We start from the raw sequence: 27708 nt of genomic DNA, 5'->3' as shown, positions 1-27708 counted from the left end.
GATAAACTTTAAAATGTACTTTCTGTGTGAAAGATGAAAGGTACATCCCTTCCATTGGTACAGAGAAGAAGAGGTGAGGAAGGCTGTCTATGCCAGATCAAAGAATTACCTTTTGCCCTGAAAGCTTAGTGGTAAGCTGCTTGTGTTCAGCTGCCTTGGGTTCAGCTTGCAAACCAGATCTGTGCTTTAATGCATGGTAGGTGTATGTAGTTCCAGAGGAGAAGGAAGCCTCTAGCTGCAACTCCTCCTTGCTGAGTGGAATACAAAAAAAGAGGTGTATGAAACACACACAATAGATTTTGTCATCAGAACATGTTCCTAGTGCCAGTACTGCCTGGCTGAATGCTAAACAGGATAAAAAAAGACCCAGAACTAACAGAGGGAAGAAAGCTGATGTGCCAAGGGACAGAAGAACAGGGGAAGCCTTCAGTGAGATGGTAGGTGGTGATAGGTCAGTTGAGCAGACTTCTGCAAAGAAAATCTGGCTTCTGTAGTCCTTCTTTGACTGTGCTTGAGCACAGGAAGTTTGAATGCTTGTGAGTTCTATAGAGGAGAGCCTTATCGAAAAGGCAGAAAAAATGATCAGTGTATGTTCAGGCAGGCATTTAAAAATGAAAATAAAGAAGAAAATAAAATGCCCACCACATTTTTAGTAACAGTTTGAGAGTGTGCAGGGAGTGGAGTTTTTGTCTTGAAGAAAAGATGTTGTATTTCAAGTTGGGAGATGAAATCCTGGAATTATTAAACTGCCATTAATTTGTTCCTAGATATAATTCATAAAATTCATTTGAGGGGGTCATTCCTGGTCACTCGAGCTGCATGGAATCATATGAAAAATCAGAAATTTGGCAGGTAAAAATTTATCTTTTTTTTTAATTTTTTTTTTTTTGTTGGTGCTTTTTTTTAGTAGGGTATAGCAGACTGATGCATGCCCTGACAGTGAAGGAGGAGTTTTGTGTCCTTTTCTTTAACTATCCCTGCAATGAGCAAAAAAAACAAAACAAAACAGTCTAAATGTGTAAGCCCTTATTATTTCAGTTCTGTCCCACTCTGTGCCTCTCCAGCCAAATGTTTAAAGGACTTTTCCATGTCAATGCAAGTGTCTGAGACAGGTGCTGTAGAGTTGTAGAAATACCATATCTTTTCATGAGGACTATTCAGAAATGTTTGCTACATGTATGTTTCTGCAAGTCCAAAGGCTTATTCTCCTGCTCTTTCTTATTGAAAGGACAAGTACATGCAGTTCTGCTTGTGGGTCTTGTTTTTTTTTGTTTTGGTTGTTGATTTTGTTTGAGGTTTTTTGCATTTTTTTTTTGTTTGTTTGGTTTGGTTTTGTGTGGTTTTTTTTAATATATTTTTACTATATTTATTTATTTATTTCCCACTTTGGACAAATGTACTTGTCTCAGAAGCCATCGGAGTGTTCTAATCTATTTTGGTATGTGTTACTGTTAACTAAAAGAGTGCAGTGAATTCAAGCCTTTACATTTCTTGTCTTTTGTTGTTTTTTCCTTACAACCATACCCACATGTTGAAATCTATGTGAGCTGCTTTGTCTTTCTGTGACTAAACTGACATTCATTCTCATCCAAGTAACTAAACTGTAAGGATAAGGGAAGAGATCAGCAAACAGAATACATGGCTAAAGTCTAGGAGTTACATCCATTTAGGAAAATGCTTTCCTTGGCTCCTTTTCCGTAATTGCTCAGGTAACAATGGTAATGAGTGCTTCTGCAGTTTATGTATAGGTTTGTGCCATCTGCAAAATACCTGCTTTGCGTAGGTTTTGCAGCTTTTTTCATCTTGATCATGTTGAGTCAGTACTTTTAACACATCTCTTTATTTAGATTAAAAACTGTGGATTATTGTCTGTGAGGCAAATAATAACAAAAATGAAATAGATTTTGATCCCAGCTATGCAATGTGTTTACAGTAGATTGGAACAGATCCTGGTAAGTCATCTTCTAAAAGTGAGGGTGTAGACCCTTTCTTTTTGAATTCCAGTTTATAAGAAGACACGCAGCACAATGTTTTCTTTCATCAAACCAGCTATGAACTGCAGTGGTTTTAGAACTTTCTTGTGAGCAGTCATCTCACAGCAGTAATGTTAAGGGACAGCAAAGGGAAAGACTTTGATATCTTCTTCCTTTATGTGCCTAACATGCATTAGGATTCTTTGAAAGTGAACTCTGTAGGAGTGCGTTTTCACGTATTACCAGATAGGTATTAAGGTAAAGTAATTTTGAATAAAATAATTTTCTTCTGACCACTGAAGCCGTTAGTTATAAGAATAACGCTACTTAAAGTGCCATTAGAACATGCACACACTTTTCTCTATACTGTACACTGTTATTACAAAATGTCAGTTCTAGTTTTGTAGTAAAATCAAAAAGGCTTACAACTTTTGTTAGTCTTCTGCAACTATGACAATGCTTCATGATTTGTCAGATGTTTTCTATCAGTCAAACACAAAAAAGGCATCTGCTTTTTAGCAAAAACAACAAATAATGTTTTCTTACTTGCACACTAGAGTTTTGTGCAATATGGAGAATAATAATGCCAAAGCTGGAAGATGCTGTTGGGTAGAAATAAACAACTTGAAGAAATAATAAAATTTGTTGGGTTTGTTTGTTTGTTTTTTCTCTCCCCTAAGAATAATTATGACTTCCTCAGCTGCTGGAATATATGGAAACTTTGGTCAGGCAAACTACAGTGCTGCAAAACTTGGCCTTTTGGGTCTTTCAAACACAATTGCAATTGAAGGCCGGAAGTATAACATCCACTGCAACACAATTGCACCCACTGCTGGATCCAGACTGACCCAGACTGTCATGCCACAAGGTGACTCTTTTAAGGTCCACATGTACTGATATTTTCTAGTGAACTTTCTTATCTCTTAGAAAATGCGTATCCTTTACACTTCAGACACTGCTCATTCATTACTCCTACTGTCTTTTTGTCTCTGAACTGTCAACTTGTTTTGTTGTAAGAAATTCTGCAGCAAGAATAAGAAGCAATTTTTGTAATTCACAGAAGCCATTTTATGTGGCAAAGCTCTTTGATTGTAGTCTCTTCCAAGATCTTCCTAGGGTAGTGGAAAAGCTTGTTTGTTTCATCAGATGTGGAGTCAAGTATGTGCACAAGGTGTTCACACTTGTTATAATACTATCTAATTGCAAAATACCATTTTTTTTGCGCATCACACTATTTGTACTTCGTCCCATGATCAGTGGAAGATCAGTGGAAGATCAGTGGAAGATTATAATGAACTGAACTGCCTAATACGTTGTGCTTTTCGTTATTGCACAGTAATTAGTCTTGAAATTCTTAAACAGGTTTTGACAGAGCACTGTATTGGGAGGTCAGTATAAAGAGCAGTGTAGGAGACAGCTGTGTGTAAAGTGTAAATTTAGGATAAACAGAGTGACTAATTACTTTGGCAAATGACCAGATAAAGCAAAAAGAATTGGGGGAAAAAAAAAGTCTGTGAAAGGAAAGCCTTATAGAATCAGCCTATTTAATTTCTCTCCTGCTCCTCTTTTCCCTAGTGATAACAGAATTCAAAGCCAGGGGAATCATTACATTTTCAAACTGATATACAAGATATTGAAGAGTAATATATTTTATACAGTTATGCATGGATTGAATGCATGATTTTGTTTGATTAATAAGTTCTGTGTAAAGTACTGTGCCTTAGGTCTTAAGTAGTCCAAGTGATCAGGAAATCTAGCACCTCTGTATGTTCTAGGTTCCAGGGATTTATTGCTCACAGGAGAGTAAGATGCATTAAGCTTGCATCTGTCAGTTCCTGAAGTGTAAAGTGGTGTTCAGTAGCTGAAATTTCCTGAAGATATTTACGCAGAGTGATAAAACCACCCCCTGATATTTTTTTCTGAGTAATTTTAAAATGGGTGAGGTCCTTTGGTCTCCCCGTGAGATAGTAAAAGTTCTGATCATTTATTTCTTACCTCAACTCCCTCTTGTCCAGGTTTTCATATACTCTTAGAAGCTATGGACACCAGAACTTTAAAAACATTGTTGTATGTCTTATCAAATAATTTTTTTGTCCTAGTCATTACTTTCCTGTTCGTCTTTAGGTGTCTGCAAGCAACTATGCTTTAGCATTGCCACAGTTGTCTATGTTCAGCTTGTCTCACTTGGTTTTGTTCTTGCTAGAACTCTAAATGCAGTTTACATCTTTTTGCCAGATGACAATGAAAATCCCAAAATACAATTGATATATAAATTTAGCAGGGCTGGTAATTCCCCATATCTCATTTGGAAACATAAGCATCTCCAAATGTGATGTTTCTAAAATATTCAGCAGCTGTAATTCTTTTCATACTGTCTTTTCTTTATAACTGACTAGCAAATTAAAAGGGAAATTGCTCAGGTACATCTATGTAATGATTATGGCTAGCTGGCTCGTCCTAGTTTCAGGCTATCTGTCAGGAGGAAATTTAGGAAGGTACCTGCCTTTGCAGTCTACCTGTTATGTTGTTCCCAGTATTTAGACAGTCTTTCATCTATCTGGCTGAGAACCAATGTCACTGGGTTTGGAGGCATACACGTGTCTCATGAGTTGTCTGTATTTAATGAACCTTCAAATGTTTCATTTCATTTGTCCTTTCTTTTCATGCCAGAACACTGTTGGTTATATTCTCCTGGGCTCTGCTGATCATCAGAAAGTGTTAGAATTAGAATGACTTTGTGAAATCTTACAGTATTTCTATTTCATGATACCTCCCTCCAATTTACTCTAGATCTGGTTGATGCTTTCAAACCAGAGTATGTTGCTCCCCTAGTTGTTTGGCTTTGCCATGAGAGCTGTGCGGAGAACGGCAGTCTGTTTGAGGTAACTTTTTTATTTTCTCTGTCTTCCCCCTTCTTCCCTCCCTTTACTTTTCCCTGAAATCAATCATTTGCTGTAGCCTGCCCAGCTTTAACCATTCAGTTTCAGCAAAAAGGTTATGTGAGATACTACATACTCAGCACAAACAGAAGACATGTTGACCCTGTTGTGCTGTATCCATCAGGCAGTAACAACCTTGTCGTATTCTGGTGTGTCCTCAAAATACTACTGATCTGATTGTTACCATTTTTATTGTTGTACCCTTCGTAAGTTTTAATAGGTACCAAAGCAACTACTTCAGAAGAAGCTTTTGTTTTCTAAGTCATTCAAATGACAAAAGCAGCTTGCAGGAAGGATGAATTACTTAGTTGTGAAGTACATTATAGGTAGTGTCATCAAACTGCTATCTTACAAATTGCATGGAAGCTGTTCTCGTGTTCTTGGAGTTTTATGTTGCTTATGTTCCAGTGCTTCATTAAACTGTTAAATACAGTCAGCAGTAGTTCAGAAATTTTTATTACATTGAGTTTGTTCTGAAATACAGTTTTGTTTCCCTAGATTACCAAAACTTTGCTTTGTTACATGAGTAAGCTGATAATTTTTTTTCTTGCCAGGTGGGAGCTGGATGGATTGGAAAATGTAAGTACTTTATGTTGCATTGTTGTTGTTTTTTTTTTTAGTTGACAACAAAAACATGCAAATCATCTTTGCAGTTAACTTCTGCTCAAGACATTTTTATGTAGGGAGAGATTAGTCTAAGGTTCTGAGGAGACTGCTTATTTTAAGTAAAAGTCACAGATTTCACTGTGCATGGGGGAAACTTGTAAATTAAGTACATGCTTTGTTATGCCTTTGACCTGATTAACAGTCACTGAAAATCTGCCTAAGTGACCTTAACCCTTTTATCCCAAGGGCATAATTGAACTCTAGAGGAATCTTCATTTTTGGTGCTGAGTATACATTGCTGCCTTTTCTTGAGAATTCAGTTTTTCATGGTATAAAAGTAGCACATACTGGTAAACAAGCTACTTTTTAATTGCTTTTCACCTTTATAAATACTTCTATAAAAACAGTAGTGGTATGCATTAACATGTTGGGGCCATCAGCTGCCTTAATAACCAGTAGCTATGCTTGCTAAGTATTTTCTTCAAGTAACTCCAGTGACCGGCTTAAATATAAATGTAAAGAAAATTTGCAGACAATACTGAGAGTTTATGGGATGAAAAATTTAATTCAGTGTGTGAAATGTCTTAGCTTTTTTCCTAAATATGTTGAACCTAATATCAGCATTATTTCCCTGAACTGTTCAAGGACTTTTCAGCCTACAGGAGTATCACAAGTGGGTTGGAAGTAGGGCCATTAATTCAAGAAGTAGTTCCTCCTTCTTCCAAAATGTTTGGTTGTTGTTTTTTGTTTGTTTGTTTGTTTCCCACTTGATAAAGATTTTGTGCATTTCAGACTAACTGTAAGTGTTCTAGTGGCACTGGAATGGCTTTTCCCAGGTAGTATATTGCAGAGATTAAGCAAATTGGGGCAGCAGTGTAAAACCTCTTGCTGCTCTCCAAAGGGAGTTGAGTTTTACTACATCTGAAGACCTGTGGCTTCTCTTCTCTCATCAGAAGAAAATACCATTTTTTGTCATGATAATGGCTACTGTTGAGGTCCTCAAAATGAAACAGGTTGTTAATGAGGTACCAGTATGGCCTTTTTCATTGTCTATGGCTGATTAAGAGTAAACTGAACATGAGAGATTAAGGATTAGTTGTGATCTAGGAAGTCCTTATCCTTCCAGAACTGATTTTGCATTGGCATTACCCATTTCTTTCAAGTTACAGTATTGAAATACAACTTCAGGGACCATTTGGAGATGCTGGCTACTGGTGTTGACATTTTTCATAGTGATTTTCACATTTTTCCTATAGTTTTCCTAGGCTTTCAGAAGATTCCTAACCATTAGTAGCCAAAATCATATCAGAAGAGAATGTCAGTAGATACATTCTAGCTACAATTTTTCACTAGACAGAATCCTAAAACTGGTTTAATATTTTCAGAGAGCAACCAGTCTGTTGTGACTTTACTGAAATTTAAAACCATTGCTGTTCCTTCTCTAAATGTTAGTTAAAAACAGTGAGCCCTTTTAGTCCAAGTTATACTGCTGAGTTAAGTTGGAGTACTTAGAACCTTTCTTTTCTTGCACTTAGTGGCCTAAACGAAAACGATCTAAAGAAACTAAATGTTTCTTTGTTACTTGTACTCTCTTGCTGATGTGTCTCCTTAGTGCGCTGGGAGCGATCCTTGGGTGCTATTGTCAGAGGAAAGAATCAGCCAATGACTCCTGAAGCAGTGAGAGACAAGTGGGAGAAGGTCTGTGACTTCGAAAATGCCAGCAAACCTGGAAGTATCCAAGGTAAAGGTGATTTTGATAATGTGGATAGTTTGGATAAGCAAAGATTACAAGAAGATCCTTTCTTGTCAGACATTTGCTGAAACTGTACTTCAAAAGTCCACAGTGCAAACAGGTAACATCAGTCATTTAGTGTTTCAGCATGGTCAGACCTTCTTAAGGAAAATTTTGTGTTCTTACCTGTGGAATTAAGACAGGTTTTCTTAAGAGTTTCTAGGGAAGTGACATCACCATCATTTTGTGTATTACAGCCAGACTAATGGTAGTGTTTTACTTGATTGCACCTACATACAGGTAGTAGCAGTGTAACAGAAAGATTGCATTTCTTCTCAGCCCTGGCATCTTGTTTTCTGGTAGACATTTCCATATCAAAAAGCATTTTGGTTAAGTTGTTCGGTACAACACAATAAGTTCTTCCTTGATGCCTTGTGTTCCTCGGTAATGTAAGCCCCTTGACTGGTGACTGAGACGACTGTCTCTTTCAGTGCTTTGTTTACTTTGTTTCAGTTTGTTTTTTTAACCAAAATGACTCTGATCTTTCCTGCTGCCATACTCGCTTCTCTTTCACCTTCCAAGCTTTCTCTTTGTAGGCTTATGTCTCTCTTCATTTAGATCCATAGTTGTCATAGTTCATAAATGCACAATACAAACTGGTTTTCATGACTGCTTTCCAAGATTTCTCAATACATTACCTTTAGTTTGTTAATGTGAGTTATATGTGCATAGTATCACTCGAGGTTTTCTTATTATGCATGCCTTTATTTAGGTTAAAGATTGGACATTTGTCAAGTTAGGAAAAGCCAGCATTTAAGTGTCTGGGGCAGGAGAGAAAGAGGCATTCTTATGTATAGTGCCAGTTGAATTTTCAATATACTTAGATACATAGTAGATATTTAAGCTCTTGGTCCTGGAATCCATTAGGGCATTTTTCTTAAACCTCGGGGATGTGTTTTTAGATGCCTAAACCAAAACCAGAGTAGGACACAGTATGTCCTTTCCCTCAGGTATTGTTAGAAGAATATAAGTGCCATACCGCAGCTTTGTATCACCTTACTGACAATTTTCACTGATCGTTGGCTTACAGATGTCCCATTTCCACATGTGTGTGCATCTAAAAATGTTCTCTGTCCCGCTAAGAAACCATAGTTGTACCAGTATAGTTCTGGCTTTATAGTTTCTGATCTGTTCTCCAACCTGTCACGTGTATTATGTTATTTTTATGCTTTGCTAGCAGAAAGATGTAGAAAAAAAGTTGCAGATGGGAATTTCTTTTGGAAGTTGCTTCAGCATTACAAGTGGTATTCCACATCTGCCTCTTGATGCTATCAGGAGAAAAGATTTTTGACTTTTGTAGTAAGCTTGCAATATGACATATCAGGTTGCTACAGTTGGGAAATTGTAAATACTACATTAGCATGAGTCTTCCATGCAGTGTGCATACCTTAACTTCTGTTCTGTTATGAACTTAGCCAAAATACAGCACTGTCCTTTCAGTGACATCATGCCATAGGTACTGCCAGGCTGAATGAAAATCCTCAAATTAATTTTTTGTATGTGAGAATTAGCAGCAGGGGTGAGGAAAATTCTGAAGGAGTTAGCTGAATAGAATTTTCTGTTCTATATTAAAAGCTTTTTCCTACTGTCAGAGTCTCTATTGCTTGAAGGTATTCAACTATTAAATAAAGGAAACTAATCATAGTACTTGCATTAAAAATGAAAAGCTACAGTACCTAATACCTGCAAGTTAAACCTCTTGCAAAAGGTTTCATTAATGTAAGTAATTTGATAGTGTGAAGAGCAGTCATGTATTAACTATTATGTATAGTTATTAAAAAAAAAAAACAATTAAATAAAGTATTTGCTTGTAATGTAGTAGAAAATCCCATAAACAGAGATATTAATCTTTTTTCATAATTTGGACATACTGAGAAGAGAAGTTTGACTTTATTCATTTTAGGTTACAAAAAAGCAGAAGCATCATCTGTTGTTTGTTTGTTTGTTTTTTTAAAGGTAATTTTTCTTACATGTGTAACATTTATATGGAACTTAATACTTGGATTCATGTTTTACATTTTTTTTATAATTCACTTTTTTGCAAGCATAGGAGAAAGTAATTCTCCTAAATACAGTGCTCCACATCTAATGTCTGAATAATCACGCATTTAGAGCCCTGCCTAGTAGAGCACTCATTTGGTGTTTAACTAGAGCAGGTTCAGAATTGTGTATTTTAGCCAAGGTCATTCTACTCGAGATGCTGAACTCTTAAGGACTAGATGGAAGTATTGTCTTATGTTTTAGTGGTGGCCTTTTAAGAAATGAAAACATTTAATTATTTTTCTTCAATCCAGTTTAAGTAAAAAGATATGAATTTTTCTTTCCATCTTTTTTTTGTGTGTGCCAGAATATGATTTTATAGGGTTTGTGTAATTTTAATTAATAGGAAATAACTAATTGTCACTTGATTTGGACGTTGATGTTAATTCAGTAACTCACTGAAGTTTCTCAGATACTACGGTAATGTGCTCAGTAAAGCAATCTTTCTTGGTCATTACTCTGGATCTTTCTAGACGAGCGGCTGCTGATTGTGCAGTACAGTATTTTGCGCAACATCTTACCCCAAAAGTGATCTGACATGGTTGGTGTAACTGACTATGTCTGCCTTTCACTGTCCTTTTAATGCCCCAGGTGTCTTTGAATGTTCTCTGCAGTTATTCCCTAATCTTTACATGCTTAGTCCTTGATGTACTTGGAGAGGTTCTGGCAGTTCCTAAGTACTACCACACAGTTTCAGGTATAGTCCTGTTAATTAGCAAAACGTATGGTTACTTGTGCATTCACTACAAAGTATCTTTTAAACAAAAGAACAATCTGAGAACAGATTACTTTTTTTTTTTTTTTTAAGAAGCTGTGTGAGAATTTAGGCTGTAGGAAGTTGAAGAAGTGGAAGATGTAGTTTTGCTGGCATATATTCTCCTACATTCCCTTTATCAGACATGAAAGGTAACCATCTACTTAATGCAGCATGAAAATGTCACTGCTTCTGGGGCAGCAGTGAATCTGCAGTGATTTATGTGTTAAAGTTTTTTGTGAATTTACATGATGATGTTATTTTCTTACTAATGATTAAACTGAAATAATAGTTTCAGCTTACTTTATACCACTTCAGAACAAGCTAGAAGTCTTTCAAGAAGATAATCAGGGCATAATCAGACACTTAAGGTTTAAGACACAGAATCAATTTACAGCATACATCAGTGAGTCACTGTAACTGGCTCCCTGGATGCCCTTAGACAGTACCAATTACATAATAATGTGATTTGGTTTAACTAGTTCTAGGAAAGAATTGGTCAGGTTCTCATTTGCAGCTGGATCTAGGAGCTGACATATTTGTCATGGTAACGTGATTCTGTGTTTTGAGATACTGATAGGTCCTGGGCTCCTGTGCGTAAGCAGAAAGTCCAAACTGAATGTGACACAGAAGCTTCTAAATGTGTGGTGTGTGTGCAGTAGGTCACAGTTGCATGTTTCACTGCATGTTGGCATCTTGCCTCCTTGCATTCCTTCTCAGTAGCCTTTGCCTCCACAGTGCACTGCCTGCTCTTGAGTCCTAACCTGATTCTTCCTGTTATGCAAAGGAAGAAATCAAATTGAGTTGAGAGATAGGTGGAAAACAACCATCCCTGAATTAATCCCAGAATTAATTTCGTCTGTTACCCATATGAGGCAGTCTGTCTCTATTTCCTTGGCTGTGACGATGTTAGACAGCTTCACCTAAATCTAGTGTGCTGTTATGGTCACATGCATTTTTAATTGGCTTAGAAGCTGTCTAGGTACAGAAACCAACTCCTGTATTCCCACTAGATGATTTCTGGCACATCTCAAAAGCTTCTTTCTGCTGTAGAGCAAATTAATGCAAAGTGCATAGGTGTGTATGCATGTATACTTTGTGTGTTTATAAAAAAAAAAATTGCATAAGAAGAAAACTGTTCAGGCTTCAATTTCAGCTTTCTTCATATATGTTTAAAAAGGGTTTAAACACTGTTGCTGTTTCCTCTGTAGTTAAGGAGCATGGTTCACATGATATGTTCCCTAATTGGAAAGTGAGAGGAATACTTTCGGAAAGAGACAAGCTTTGCCATGACTGTTTTCAACCTTACTCTTCAGGTTAATCTTTCCCTGCTGTCATCTAATCATTTGCTCTATAATAGCAGACTCTACTGGAGTAGTGGACATGTAAGGTTTTAGAGTTCACTGACAACGTAACAAGTTAAAAAATACTCTCAAACCAATATTAAAAATAATTGTATTAGTTGAAAGGTTTCCTATTGAGTTTGTTTCTGCCAAAATGATACTCTTTGAGCTATTAATATTTCTTGGATCTTAGAAGAACCTTATGCAACTTGTAGAGTAATATATTAAAAAAGTACAAGCTCTAATAGATAAATCTACTGCTGAAACATTAATTTCAGACATCTTTGTGGGTTTACATGACTGAAAACTCATGTACCACTCTGTGCTTCCCTCCCCATCTCTTTTACTTTCAGTACTCAAAATGAGTACAAAATAAAGACTGTTGAAAGCATCCTTATCAGTGTCCAAACCTCACTTACCAGTGACTTTGTAATGTTTCATCTTTCTTTTTTGGGTAGCTAGCTAGTCTCTTTTCTTGTGCCAGGCAGCAGAAGAGCAGTGAAGACTGAAATAAATTAATACATTCAGGCATTTCAGCTGCATGCTGCTGTAGCAGTCCCTGGAAAATAAAAGAATATGTCAGCACTGGGATTCTTAACTGGAAGAAGTTCTCTAACATACTAATTCAACAGAAAAAAAGAAATTTAATATTTTGTTTTTCTCTGTCATTAAAAACAAACAAACAAACAAAAAATTAAAAAACAAAAAAAAAAACACAAAACAAAACAAAAACAAAAAAAAAAAAAAAAAGCTTTGCTCTCTATATGTGATGATATTCTAATAGCTTGCTTAAGCTTTTCAGGCACTCCAAAGGGGTAGCATCGTAAAAGTAGCTTTGATATTAAAAGCATGCAAATCACCTTGAAATGTAGAGTATTACACACACTTTCTGCACATACCTCTCAATATTAGGACTCAGAACCACAAAAATATCTCTTGTGGTTGATGTCTGTCATAGAGGTAAAGAAATAAACTCAGGAGTCCTTGAAAGAACATTCCATCCTTAAAAACAGCTTTTTCTGCATACATATGCTTTGAAAATCAATAAAACTGTTATGAAATGATCCTGGTTTGATCCAGGTCAAGTGCTGTTGCTGATCACAAGTATAACAGAAGGCCAAAGTTTAAAAAAACAATTTTGGTGAGGCCTTTGACATTAAGTTTTAAGAGCAACACATCACATTTGAAAAAGTGGGGAAAGGAAGACCCTGGGAAATACTGACCTGTCAGTGTCACCCTTGTGCTTGATAAGATCGTGGAACAGATCCTTCTAGAAGCTGTGCTAAGGCATATGGAGGACAGGGAGGTTATTTGTGACACCCAGTATGGCTCCACCAAGGCCAAGTCCTACCTGACCAACCTAGTGACCTTCTATGATGGAGTAACTGTATCAATGGACATAGGAAGGACTACCGATGTCATCCATCTGGACTTCTGTAAAGCCTTTGACATGGTCCCCCACAACATCCTTTTCTCTAAATTGGAGAGGTGTGGATTTGATGGGTGGACTGTTTGGTGAATGAGGAACTGGCTGGGTAGTCACATCTGGAGAGTGGCGGTCAGTGGCTCAGTGTCCAGATGGAGACAAGTGACAACTGGTGTCCACTGGGACCAGTACTGTTTAATATCTTCATCAATGACATAGTGGCATTGAGTGCAGCCTCAGCAAGTTTGCAGATGACACCAAGCTGAGTGGTGCATTCGACATGCCTGAGGGACAGGATGCCATCCAGAGGAACCTGGACCAGCTTGAGAAGTGGGTCCATGCGAACCTCATGAGGTTCAACAAAGCCAAGTGCAAGGTCCTGCACCTGAGTCGGGGCAGGTCCCTGGTATCAATACAGGCTGTGGGATGAAGGGATTGAGAGCAGCTCTGCAAAGAAGGATGTGGGAGTACTGGTAGGATGAAAGGTTGGACATGAGCCAGCAATGTGAGCTTGCAGTCCAGGAAGTCAGCTGCATCCTGGGCTACATCACAAGTAGCATGGCCAGCAGGTTGAGGGAGGTGATTCTGTCTCTCTACTCTGCTCTGGTGAGAGCCCACCTGGAATACTGCATCCAGCTCTGAGGTCCCCAACATAAGAAGAGCATGGAGCTATTGGAGCAGGTCCAGAGGAGGCCACAAAAATGATCGGGGGCTGGAACACCTCTCCTGTGAGGACAGGCTGAGAGAGTTGGGGTTGTTCAGCCTGGAGAAAGCTCTGGGGAGACCTTGTTGCAGCCTTTCAGTACTTAAAGGGAGCTTGTAAGAAAGATGGGGACAGACTTTTTAGCAGGGCTTGTTGTAGTTGACTAGTTATATGAAGAAATTTTTTACAATGAGGGTGGTGAAACACTGGCCCAGGTTGCCCAGAGAGGTGGTAGATGCCCCATCCCTGGAGACAGTCAAGGTCGGACTGGATGGGGCTCTGAGCAACCTGATCTAGTTGGAGATGTCCCTGCTCATTGCAGGGGTGTTGGACTGGATGATCTTTGAAGGTCCCTTCCAACACAAACCATTCTGTGATTCTGTGATCTTAGTGTTCAGCCAGACCGTAGCCAGCTCACCAATTTGAGAGTCCGGTCATATCATACATTCTGGAAGAAAGACTCCTTGAAAAGGAGATTGTAGTATTCTGCACCATTATTAAATTACATGTTGCCATTATACTATTTTTTTAAATGATGTAATTGCATGTAAAATACATGTTGGTAATCTTCTTTTCAGATTTTACCATTAAGAATGATAGTTACGTTCCTGCACAGAAATCAGTTATGGACATGAAAAGTTGAGGAAACATTCAGGTTTACCTGTAGTTCAAAGCTGTATTTTCTCTTGAAGATTTTAAAGCAACGTGAAAGTGTTTCTATGGTTTGTGCAAGAAAGGTAGAAACTGTCTGTTACTTCTACCAGCAGCTCAGTATTGCTTTTCCTTCATTCATTTCATGAATGAAAAATAATAAAATGGATTACCTTTTAAAAGGTTCTTATCAGTTACAGCTCACTTGTTTTATGCATTTTCACATTATGTAAATATCATAACCCCATGTCATCTTACGACATTGCTTGTACCCAAAGATAAAGAAGAGGTGAGATTCAGACCACAAATAAAATACTATGATGATTCTGCCAGCGAGACTGGGAAGCAAGAAATAGTTTAGGAAATCAAGATTCTGCAGGAGGGTATTCAGCTAATTTGTGCTGTGCAGTAGAGCAGCACAGTGTGAGTCGCAGCAGCAGTGCCAATCAGTATGGGCATAGGGGTCTTGAAGTGGAAGGGAGGAGCTCCAAGGTAAATGTAGTTACATAAAGATTTGGTGATCCTCTGATTTAAACAATTTTTATTTTTCTGTGCATGATTCTCACCACTTTTTGTTTGATTCTAACATACACAAATGTTTAATGCTGATTTTTATCCCTATTGTGCTTCAAGGAGCAAGCTGTTCTTGATGGCTTGCCTTTGCCATAGCTGAGTTCTGTATCTCAGCCGTACGTCATCTCACTTGTAATCTTGTCATTGTTCAAGCCTCAGACTGATTTATTTATCTATTTATGTATATATGTATGTGTGTATATATGTGACTTGGGGAAAAAAGGTAACTGTCAGGAGATAAGATCTGTTACTTATATTGCAAATATTTTTCAAGACAAGAAAAGGGATACTAATTTTCAGATGTTTACTTCTGAGACAGTTGAAACAGAATGCCCATTATCTTATGTTTAACACTGTGGTTCAGGGAATAAACAAAGTGTTTCTTGACATATTCCTCTTGGCTTAGCTGGTGGTGTATAGCACCAGTTGTGTTTCAAGCACTTGAATTATATAGGAGACATGGTTGACTGCTGGATGCAGAACTGGTGGAGATGGCATAGAGCTCAGGTATCATCAATTGTTGTGTAGATGCCTGTGAAATGCAGCACTATGCTTAATTTTCAAGTATGTATTTATTTTGTTTAAAAATACATTGAGAAGTACCAGGCTATATCTCATTTGCTGGCACATTTGTTGTGTGTCTAGCCGAATTGTCTCATTTATGGCTTTTTATATGTGATTTTTTTCAATAACATTTTCTAGAGTCCATAAGTGTATTGAATGATGCTCTAAGTCAGATAGAGTCTCAAGGGGATGTTTCTATGAATTCAACAAGCTCTGGATCAGTGGCCTCTTCATCTGTTGACACGGTAAGTAGCTCTGTGTACCACATGCACTCAGGTGAAAACCTTGAGCAGAGACTTGTGTTTCTGATCACCTTCTACTCTGGCTTGCTGTCTGTCAAAAGAAAGGTGAATTTTAAACTGTAAAGTGAGCAAGCAGAATAAGAAACATCTCCGGACTCCACTCTTTATTTTTCTTATTGATGATGGGAAAACTTGAGGCTAAATAGACTGAATAATGCAGAATGCAAGTGCTTGTAAGTTCTGCAAGTCTCTTTATTTAGGGCATTGTTCAGAAAAGGGGCACAGAATGAGTCTTGCTGGGCAATATGATTTTCCTCTGGCTCTTTCTGTATAGGTAGGTCATTTTTCCTCATTTCAATATTACTACAGTGCTAGTTATTTCATTCATGTTTTGTGTTAGAAAAGTTATTATGCATTGCTGGGAGTGGATCTGTATGAAGTTATATTACTTATTTTTGAAAAAAATTGCTTGCAGCAAGGTATAATGCATTACTTTAGGGTTGCTTATACTGCAACAAATTCAGTAATATTATATGGTATATTTATGACTCATACCTTATGTTTACATATGACTGTAAAGAAAATGCTCAAATGTGACTTCTGTTTGATATGAGAATTATAGAAAAAATACAAGTGCAATATTGACTATTACGAAGTTTTATTTTATACTGACTTTTAATTTCCAGACAAGCGTTGTTGGCCGGAAATTGGCTACCAGCGTGTATAAATATACTCATTTGGAGCCTATTCTTTATGCTCTTGGTGTGGGAATGTCAACTAAGGATCCAGATCACCTAAAATTCCTCTTTGAAGGAAGTGAAGATTTCTGCTGTTTGCCTAGCTTTGGGGTAATTCCTGCTCAGACTTCGATGTTTGATGGTGTTCCTTCTATTCAAGGACTAAATATTGATCTTGCAAAGGTATGGAAGATTTAAGCATCTAATTTTATTTGTGCTTTATATAACTATAAGGTGACTTTAATTAGTATATTTGTAATATTCCATTTATTCTAGAAAAGGAAAAAAAATCCTTTTTATTAATTTGTTTGTTCTGAACAGTTTCTAAAATAACTGTATATTGCCTTGCAGTTGTGATTGTGAAAGGAATAGCATGTATTGATTGTTGTTATAGTGCTGCCTTTCTTCACACAGATGCTGCATGGTGAGCAATATCTGGAACTGTATAAACCATTACCAACCTCAGGTCAGTTCTTTTGTGATGCTGATTTGCTTTTCACTATGACAATTCCTGTAGCCATAGTATAAATGGAAATAGGGAAGCTCTGTTTCCAACTGGATTTTTTGCATATTCTTTTTACAAGAGGTGAGGTAGAGGAGAGGCAACTTGTTGCATTATTGAATGGCTTCTGAAACACTGTTCTTGGTATCAAGTGTTGCCTTGCTGTAGTATCCTTGGTAAATTCATGCCTAATCTTTGATATAATAAGCAAATACACTACAAACTGGATTTTACTGGTATAATATGATATTACCAAGCAGAACTATTAATTCATTCTGTAAGGCTGTATCATAGAAATTTTGGGATGTTCACCTGAAAATTCTTCAACATTGGTTGCGTTTGTGTGCCTATAAGAGGGTAAGATTTAAATTATGTATACTAAGATTCTATTAATAAAGAAAAATTCTTTACATCTGCATATCCAGATTTGCAAGGATTCCTAGACACTATTATAATAGTGATGATTGTGATTACTGTGACTGTTACTATGATTATTGTGACCATTATCATTATTGTTAGTAAGGAAATGTGAAGAGTGGTCTATTGACTTCTTTCCTGAAGCAAAACCTTACAATGTGTGTATGTTCTTCTTTTTTTCACAGGGGAATTGACTTCAGTTTCAACCATTGCTGATATTCTTGACAAAGGATCAGGAGCAGTCTTGCTTATAGATGGTAAGAAGTTTCATAATTTTGGAGGGGATGCAGTGAAATGACAGGTCAGTTTGTAACTGGCTGTACCAATAACTGCCAGCCTTTCCACAGTAAAGACTATTAGCTTAATAAATCTCAATGAGAGCTGAGAAATGAGCTCTGTAGCAATAGGTGTGTAATACATGTAAGTGTTCTTGGGCAGCTAATGTACTGAAATAAGAGCGCTCTCTTCGGGCAAAGATTTCAGAGGGGGTTTGTTTTTTTTCCTGTGTAGGAGGAATAGTACACTATCCAAACTGAAAAAGGTTCTTTAATAATAATACTTAGTCCTATCTGAAGGAAGCTGTTTTAGATTCGGCCACCATTCAGCAAGAGGGTGTGTGTGCACTTGTGTGTTTTGTGGGGTGCTTTTGCAAAAATTAATCATGTGTCTGTTGTGTAGACTCATCTGCAAAGCAGCCATCTTTAAAAGCATGTCCTGCTTTCTTTTTTTGATGTTTATGTTATTCTTTTCTAAACAGAACAAAAGACCATTTCCTTCATCTTGTATCCAAGTTACAGGGAATGTCTTTTAAAGTCAATAAATTGTGATTTTCACAGTTTTGATATCTCTAGGTGTGGTTATACCAAGGTCCCTTGGGAAATAAGGCTGTAAGAGGAGGTTATAGGCAGCCAGTCTCTAAACACTCTTGAGTTTTTACTCTTCTAATGTACAGATAAAATTGTGAAAAGATCTTTACTGTCCCTTTGTTTCTCCTAGCTGTGTTTTGCTTCCATTCTGGGCTAACATTAAGCTTGTCTGTTTCTGTAACTTGCAAAAGTTATTTTAGAGAGCATAATTGTAGTGGTTTTGAAATTTCTTCCTGAACTGGAAATGAACATCATTAACAATACTGTAAATTTTAGGCTGGGGCTTAAGGGAGTGGAATAAGCATGAACTGGAAATAGGAAGCTGAATCTTGATTCAGTGTAAGAAGTTTAATTTCTTCAAAAAAATGAACAGGTGACCTTAAGCTCAGGACTCTTTTCAAACATTTTTAGCACCTTGAATGTAATCAGAATTTTGATGGCTCATTTTTTAAAATTTTAATGCTTTCATATAGACAAAATTCATGTTACTATTATTTGAATCAGATCATTAGTCCTCCCTGGTCAGGAAGTGACTTGCAGTAATGAAACATGGAAGTGTGGCCATTGTCCTTTCAGTTGTTAAAATGAGCTTTGTCATGTTTGAAGCTGCGCTTTTCTCTTGTAACAGAGTAGATATATGTACAGGAGATAGAAGACAATATATGACCTTTCTTTTTTGTTGTCTTTCAGTGAATACCTATTGTGGAAAGGACCTAGTGTGTTATAATCAGTTCTCTTTGTTTTTTGTTGGAGCTGGAGGATTTGGTGGAAAACGAACATCAGAAAAGGCCAAGGTAAATTCATGTATATTCATATTTTAAAAAAAAGCCACACAAAAACTTCTGTCAGCACTGCAAGAAAAATATTTGCTGTATCAAGTAGCACTTCAGCAGTGTGGTGGTACAAACACAAGCAGAATTTAAATGCTTCTGTTCACTGAAGAGCCTGACCGAAAAGGTACTGTTCAGGGTCTGGGAAACCAATGGTTTTGTTCTGACAATCAGGGAGAAAAGGGAATTGCTGAACATGCAACTGATGAGATATTCCTGCATTCAAATATTTGAAATTACAGTTATGGAAATCCTAGTGGAAAACAGAATAGGAGATTCTGGAAAATGTTTAGAATCTAAATCCTGTGTATTTGGAATTATAAAATCATGTCCAAAGTTAAAAAAAATGGAAATTCATGTAAAATGCATGATGGTGTGGACAGAACACACTTGTAGAAGATTCCTATTAGATCTTTTAGAAGGATGTTTTTTGAAACCGACAGTGTAGCAGGCTGTAATCTCACCAAATTTGACCCAATTAATTCCACAGAAGTGATAAAATCTACTACATGGTTGTAGTTTGGGCTTTGCTAATTTCATTTAAATCATACTTCTATAGGTCAGATGGAAGATTGTATCAGTTCAGCTGCCTTATTGACTGTTGGTTTTATGAAACCCAAATATAAGCTTTGCAAACAGTTAAAACTTTGTGTGTTTTGATTTTATGTATCTAGTTACTCTCAGTCATGCTCTCCATAAATGAACAGATGACGAAAGTTACTAATTTCTTGTTAAAACATAGTTTGCGACAGGTTTTATTTTCTCAGTCTACTTTTGATCTGAAAAATTGTAGATACCTCTTACATCAGAACAAGAAGTGGCTTTTAATTTTAAGTGTTTGTTTTCTCAAGCAGATTTGGAGAGCTTTACCTCTCTCATAGGTAGCTTTAAGAGGAGACTTTTTGGCTGCTCTTATTTTAGCATAGGCAGCAAGGAGGGTGACAAAGAAGTTGAGATGTTGAATACTTGGTCTAGGGCCCTGCTACTGAACTGTTAATTGTATCAGCTAGACTCAAGAGTCCCAGTTTAAACCTGTCTCAGCTCTGCTGTCGTGAAAACATTTCAATTTCTGCCTCAGTGCTTACACCTCCAGTTGGGAATATGTGATCTGTGTGTCATCAGTGTGGCATTACAGTGTGTTCTGCTGCTCTACCTCAGATATTTTTTTTGCTTGTCCTTAAAGGAGTTGGGGACTGCTATTTATACTTAAAAATAAATTGAAACCTAGTGATAATTCTGTGTTTATGTATACAGAGAATATTCATGTTTAGTTTTAGTAGCTTGGTTTTCATGTGTTAGATTTGTCCTAATAGGTATGGTGATACCTTAAAATTGCAAGTTCTTGCTCTAGTAAAAAGACTAGCTTACTAAGAAGCTGAAAAGTACTCAAATGTGTGGTGTTAGGTTTGAACTTGCAGTTTCTAGAAGAGATCTCTAGATGTAGCTCTTCATAAATCTATGTGTTTAAATGAAAGAGGTTTGGAAAGCATAAAGAGGAGAGGAAGGGAGAGAAGCAGCAATTTAGTTTCTCACTTCTGCTGTCATGGAACTCCTGCATTTTGTGAGAGAGTTAGCAAATGATAGTGTCACGTGCATGAGGCAGCTATTCAGGTACCTGATGCATAATTATTTTCTCCCTCAATACGATGTTTAAGGGTAATGCCAGCTATAACCAAATGTTGTTACTGTGAACTAGAATCTTAAGGCACTACAGTAATTAAAAGTCAGTTAAATAGAGGCCATTTTAAGCTCTGTATTTTTAAAAATTTATAATGAAATACCTAGTTTTTTTACATCTGTAATACTATAGGTAATATTCTTTGGGATTTTTTGATATAAAGTTACAAGGTTTTTTACATAAATCAATATGAGTTATATACAAGTTTTCCCACATGTAACTTTATAAATCAAATATTGAAATGCCTGCTACTTGATTGAGAAATGAGAAAAACCTCTGTGTAGTATAACAAATTCACAGAATATTATTGCAGGTAGTGTGTAAAAGTCTTCAATGGAACCCTTAATTCTTCTCTTATCAGATTTTATAATGGTGCATGTAAAGAAAATAGTGGTTCGAAGGAAATATTGCCTATCTATAGCGGTGGCATCAGTGAGTCCAGTGTGGTGCCTTGATGCTTTTTAGTTAAACGTTGCACTTCAGGCAACTGCAACTTCTTCACTCTCTCTTGTGAAATATGAGAATGTTATATAAATGACTTTACACGTTAAACTATTCTTTTAAAATTTGCTGTTTCAGGCAGCAGTCCTTCTTGTGGTAGAAGAAAACAAAATGTAGTCTAGTTATGACAGCACAGTGATAGCAAATTTAACAGAGGCCTCTGCATTCAGTAGCCCAGTTTCAAATGATATATTTTCTTGTTTTGTCTTTGCAAACCTTCCTGATTAAAAAGGCTTTCATGTCCCTGAGTGCCAAAAAGAAACCCAAGCTGATGAAACATATTTTATAATGTGTCTTTTTGTTATTTTACACATTTATGGTATCTGCAAACTAAGGAGAACAAATTTCCAAGGTGGGGTCTATGATGAACTATAGGTTGTGCAAGTCACATCTCTCCTCTTGAGTTGGGGTTTTCTTGCCCTAGTGGAAAAGGGGTTTTTTTACTTATTCATACATTGCTTAGTTTTAACATCTTAATGGCTCACGAGGTCAGGTTGAGTTTCTTTAAACCAACTGGAAATGGATTGACAAGCCATTCTTGTTTTGAGAGCATGTGTTCTTGTTATCAAGCTGATTAATCTTTAGGTCCATTGTGGTTCTCTAAAGTGACAAAAACAGGAGTGATGTTATGAAGCCTTCCATCCAAGAAGTGGCTTTGCTATGCTGTTAATAAACAGGAAAGAGCCTTTGCTGTTAGTAGATGTGAAACTACATAACACTCAGTTTCTTTTGATTTCTCTTTTTTTTGGTAAAGATCTTACAGAAACTAAGTAGAATTATTACAGCAAAGAGTCAAGTTGCTTTCTTTCATTTTAGAGCTTGCACTACTTTGGGGATTTTTTATTTGTTTGTTTTGAAAACTGAACAAGGAGAGGGGAAAAATATTTCAGCTACTTCAGTAGTTTTGAATTGGTTATCGTGTTCTTTCTGTTTATCATCATCTAGGATGTTCTCTCTCCATCTGTTGGTAAAGCTTATGTCTTCAAAACTGAACAGTGAAGCTGTAGATTGCACAAGGAACAGGTTGTTTTACAACAATGTGGGGCTTAATATGCACCATGTAATTGCAAAAACTAAAGAAAAAAGTTGAAAACAAATAAAAAGAGCTGAAAGCTCTTCCAAGGGAAAAAGTGATGTAGTCCACAAGTGAGGTAGTAAATAATTTTGTAATCTGTTGCACTTTTTAGAGTATTATTTTTAAAGCTTCATTTTTGTGTTCCAAAACACTAATGTTCTATCAGACAATGTTTTTCCGAGTGAGTGATTCTTGATTGAGCTTTTTCCGATAGTTTGGAAGAACTATAATCAAACTGATGAGCTATAAATTGTAACTGTTAGCCAGGTCCGATGCCTTAGGATTGATGTCTTTGTCAAGTAAACCTTGATAAAAGGCTTTTTCTGGCCCAAATATTTTTTTTCTATTTGTCTGTAAAGGTAGAAGGAGTAGGGGGAGCCCTAGCAGCTTTGTAAATGCTGTTTCTTTTTATACATTCCTGGCATATTCTGGCATGGTCATGGATAACAGATTTTTGCGGTGAAATATTTATACTACTACTTTTGCTTTAGGTAACAGTGAATCCACCCAGAAGATTCCCTGATGCTGTAGTTTCTGATGTCACAACAGCTGATCAGGTAAAGTTTTGCATGCTCGCAGTGTGGGAATGTTTGTTTTGTTTGAAGAAAGGAGTCTTATATGATGTCCACTAATATTTGAATGTATGTAGGGGTGTGCTTATATATTTAGGTATAATATTAAGCTAGGTTGAGTTACGGCAGTGTGTTCAGTGTGCTATCTAAACCATTCTTTTCATAAGGCTAATGCAATTTTAAAATAATTTATTACAAAATTCTACATAGGAGTAAATGAACATTTGCATTCTGTTGTAGTGTAAAAAAAGAAGTTCAAAATCTATGACATTTACAAAAAATGGTGGAAGCAAACACATTGTGACTGGAAAAAAAAAAAAAAACAACCACCAGCTCTTAAAGTTCGCAATTTTGTAAAAGTTAAATTTCTGTAGTAGTAGTTGTCAGGGAAACCTGAAATTCTGACAGATGTCTGTCCAGGTGTATTTCCGTCTGTCTGCAGTCCCACTGGTTTATAGGCATCTACTTCCCATAGGCAAAAATGTGAATAAATAAATATACCTTCCTCTGAAGCTGAACATAGGCAGGTGTCAGACAAATAAGACAGGACAGTCTGGAGCTGCCTGTACTAAGATACTGCCTAGTATTTTCAAAAGAGACATAGTCATGGCAGGAGGCTGTAGGTTTTGGAAATGCAATTAAAATGGTAGGTATCAGATGAGGTATGGTAACTGTTATGTCTGCTAGCCTCTAATGCTATATGGAATAATTAAACTTACTGCTCCTCCAGCTGATTTGTGTGCTTTAAGGCCAAGTTAGTCCTGCCCACTTAGATGAAGAAAGAGAGCTTAAATCAACATTTCTCTTTCTGTCACTAATGTACTGGCTGCATCCTCAAATACACACCGTTGGTCTAGGAGGTACAGATGTCTAATTTTTATGAATAGGCTTAATTGAAAATTGTTCTTGGGAGGTGGTTAAATGCAGTGGAAGGTACTCTCTAGCATCTGGCACTTTATTGGGTAAGATCCAGCAACCCTACTGGCTTGGTAACTAGAAGTATTTAGTTCAGATTCTCCTCTGAGTGGTTATACCAGAATTGATTCCAGGTCCCTCGATTTTCAAATTACATTTATGATCACCTTGTTCATATGGTAATCTTAGTTTCTGAGCCTTAAGCTCTTATATCTAGAATTGTTACTGTGTATAAAATGCTAAGTTAATGAGATAAAAGATAGTATTGACCTTATAATCAGAAGCTGGAAAACCTTGCGACTGCAAAATTGATTTTTGGAAACAAAGTGGCACAGAATAGCCACCACACTTGTTTTATTTTAAGATCTACTCTGACAGGTACATAAAGAGAATATCTCTCCAATTAGATCTCGCAGGAGCCAGTGGACTTTGAAGATGGCAAGAAGGCTTATCTGCCAAATTATTCAGTAGCATCTGTGCTTAAGTCATGATTCCTGTGCACAGGAGAGGAAGTGTATAGAACTTGGGAACTTTATGGGCAGGAAGATAGACTTTAATGTGAAGGACAGCTTGCAGAAATGTTATCAAGATTTTACATTTATGTGTCTGTGGAATGACATGTAACTGCCTAAAATCCATTTTGAAAATGGAAACTGGCACATGAATTGCATAGAATTTCTGAATTTTCTTTTTTTAGTGTTTAAATGAAAAAGTGTTGGCAGAACTGTCTGTTGCCATTCAGCTGTTGATTTAGCACTGAGTATGAGACAGACTGAAAGAGTCATTTTGTAGATTACGTTTGAGTTAACTTGAGCTGTATTAATTTCCGATGATATTTGTGGTGTTCACCACTCAAGTTTTTGTATTACCACAATTAGATAGCTAAACCAGTCTTCATAATTAGCATTTTCCCCCCTTAATATTTCATAGCATGATCACGTAGTAAACTTGCTGATAATTAGATCATCACAAGTATTTTACAGTGATGACTCCAATCTTTCACTGAAGTAAATGACTGTGGTTATTTTGAAAGTTATATTCGGTTCTAACTCAGCTATACTGGGTTAAGATTTTTTCAAGAGGAAGAGTGTTTTTTCATGTTTTCAGACAGGAGTGAGTGCTGCCTAGGGAAGAGGATACTGGGAACAAAGGGCTAATAGCCATTTTTCCTCTCACCATGTGTTCAGTAGAATGGAGGGTACAGCCACCTACAGTTCCTTGAAAAACGGTTGTGTTATGTCAGTCACCATTGACAGAACAAGCCAATCCTTTTGCTTAGTGGTATCAAAGACTAATAGCAAGTAGTATAATAAACGTTTATCCCATTTAAATCTGGACCCATTCCTGAGAACTTCTTTAAAGAGCAACTAGTCCTTATGAATGAGTTGCAGTACTGTGGTGTAGGCTGCTTAAAGATGAAAAATGGTTAAGGTAAGTTTAACAGAAGTATTTGACCTTCTAAAAGGCTTTGAGGCTTAAAATTTGCATCTTGCTGAAGAACATAAAATATTTCTTCTGTGTGTCCATGAATTTTTCTGCAAAGAACTAGTTGACATTTTGTCTGTGTTGCCCTGTAGAGACGAGCGTGTGCTGTGGTATTTTTCTAGCTTGTTCTCTCTCTGTAACCTGGGCTATGCTTTACTAGATATACTGCCGTAAATCTTTTGAATAAAATAGACCTTTTGACAGAAGATCAAGAAGTCTAGACGGTGTTTGACTATTAGCCGTTTAGCAAGAAATGAATCATTCAATTTCAACCCTGTAGGGAATGTTTAATGTAGTTACAGAGCTTCAATATAATCTAGCTACTGTTGTCCTGCTGGTTTTCAAACCAGGGCTATAAATTAATCAATCAAACAGATTTTGCTGAATGGTTCCTAGTCAAAAGCAGTGAATCTGAAGCAGTGAATCACCTGTATCTCTGGAAAATGTTTTGTCTGTAGAGTTTTCTTTTCACTTTTTTCCCAAATGTGTTGATTTCTTGGAATTTCCTTTTCTGATGGTGCACAAAATAAGTTGCAGTAGGTATTTAAAGTGAATAATGTTAAAGTGATGCAGGTCACTTTTGAGGAAGGAAAATAATGTAGACTCTTTAATTTGTTGGGAGCTTTCTGTGTTTTTTGGTTGGTTGGTTTTATGTGTTTGTTGTTTTGTTTTTTTGTTTGCTTGTGGAAAAGCTCACAGCATTGTGATATTGTGCAGTTTGCCTCCCAGGAAATAAACTATTCTGTCTTCAAATAGCAGAATTAATATTTACAGTACACAATTTTGTGACAATAAATAAACAGTATAACAGTAGCCCATAAAATGGAAGTTTTTGAGAAGTTGTTTCAGTTTTACTGTTCTGTGTCCTCCTGTTTTCTTCTGAAAGCTACCTGTTCTGTTTGCCTGTATGGAAAAACTAAAGCTGTATCATGTGGAGTTTGCAGGACTTCCAAGTTTTTGTTAATGTCAGCTCATTTCAGTAAAATGTCTAATAATTTTAAGAAATGGTTGCAAGTTGAAAAATTCTCTTTGCTTGCAACAGTATCAAATATTTTACCAAAGCATGCTCTCATTTTGAGTTCTGACTCTTGTATATTTTTTACTCACATTTATAGGGAGAAATAGACATGACAAAATATAAAAAACCCCTTTTAGATAGACCTGGAAAAACATGGTGTCTCAGTCTACCACGCTTTGGGACCAGCTGTGTACATGCAAGTGTGCTCTCTATTAATCTCTCCAAAGCAGTGTCATGTGAGCTATCACATGTGACTTTCTTCCAGAGCTAGTCTTATGTGCAACTTGGGTATCTCAACCACATAGTGCTTCTGCTCTGTGGTTTCCAGGGTCAGGAAGTCAGTTTTCCTATGGTATTTGCTGCAAGTTGTGTTCTAAGAAGGATTAATGAGAGGAAAATGATATCATGGTTAGTGACTGGTTGGAGCTGCAGTTCTTCAACAATGGATTTTCTTTGCTTTTTCTGTAGAATTCTTTTGGCCTGTGGGCAGGGCAGCTGCTACCCAAATATCCCAAAGTACTCAGACACAGGTGCTCCTTAGTCAGTGGCTGGTAGGAGAGGATAAGATGATGGAATTTGGAATGTGAAATTGGGAGCTGGGCAATCACAGTATCACAGTATGTTTGGGATTGGAAGGGACCTCAAAAGATCATCTAGTCCAATCCCCCTGCTGGTGCAGGAATGCCTAGGTGAGGTCGCACAGGAACATGTCCAGGCGGGTTTTGAATGTCTCCAGAGAAGGAGACTCCACAACCTCCCTGGGCAGCCTGTTCCAGTGTTCTGGCACCCTCACTGAGAAGAAGTTTTTTCTCAAATTTAAGTGGAACCTCTTGTGTTCCAGTTTGTACCCATTACCCCTTGTCCTATCATTGTTTGCCACCGAGAACAGCCTGGCTCCATCCTCATGGCACTCACCCTTTATATATTTATAAACATTAATAAGGTCACCCCTCAGTCTCCTCTTCTCCAAACTAAAGAGACCCAGCTCCCTCAGCCTTTCTTCATAAGGGAAGTGCTCTACTGAATGAAACTGAATCACTGAATCACGATCACTGAATGAAACTGAAATTCATAGGAGCTCTGTGCAGCATACTTCAAGAACGTGATGCACTCTGAAGAATTGCATCTTCAAATGTGAAATTTGGAGAACTATAACTGGTTTGTGGTGCTAGCAATTATGATCTTTTCTGCTGTCTGATAGTTTCCAGTCTATAAAGAAAGGATATTTAAGAATATTTGAGACAATTAAAATTTGTTCGGAGAGTTTTTAGAGTTACAAATAGCATCTGATGGTGATTTTTGAGAATGCGATATAGTGGGCAGCATAAGAAAAAGCTAATTTAGGGAATATAATGATTCTTTACTTATTCAGAGATTTTTAGAGAGAGTCAGTACATTCGCACCTGAATTAATCTGATAAGATTTAAAATATACAAGCTATGTAAACCCCTCTGTTCCAGGTATAGATCAAGCATTTACTGACGGGCTGAGAAGCAAATGCTGCGT

General features: G+C 36.9%; 1 protein-coding gene across 2 annotated transcripts in view; it reads left to right on the top strand.

Annotated features, from left to right (window-relative positions):
- HSD17B4 (hydroxysteroid 17-beta dehydrogenase 4) overlaps nt 1–27708 on the top strand; it is a 62679-nt gene that overhangs the window by 8650 nt on the left and 26321 nt on the right. For both annotated transcript variants that reach the window (XM_005506223.3, XM_065045332.1), the window contains exons 7-17: nt 768–852; nt 2654–2841; nt 4764–4855; nt 5467–5491; nt 7131–7259; nt 15503–15609; nt 16293–16526; nt 16758–16809; nt 17448–17519; nt 18819–18922; nt 22704–22769. In XM_005506223.3, coding sequence (XP_005506280.1) covers nt 768–852; nt 2654–2841; nt 4764–4855; nt 5467–5491; nt 7131–7259; nt 15503–15609; nt 16293–16526; nt 16758–16809; nt 17448–17519; nt 18819–18922; nt 22704–22769 — 1154 coding nt within the window. The remainder of the gene's footprint in view (nt 1–767; nt 853–2653; nt 2842–4763; nt 4856–5466; nt 5492–7130; nt 7260–15502; nt 15610–16292; nt 16527–16757; nt 16810–17447; nt 17520–18818; nt 18923–22703; nt 22770–27708) is intronic.

Source organism: Columba livia, chromosome Z, assembly GCF_036013475.1.
Source record: "Columba livia isolate bColLiv1 breed racing homer chromosome Z, bColLiv1.pat.W.v2, whole genome shotgun sequence".
Classification (NCBI taxonomy): domain Eukaryota; kingdom Metazoa; phylum Chordata; class Aves; order Columbiformes; family Columbidae; genus Columba; species Columba livia.
The sequence above is the reverse complement of the archived record's forward strand: the minus strand, read 5'-3'. Positions and strand labels throughout refer to the sequence as shown.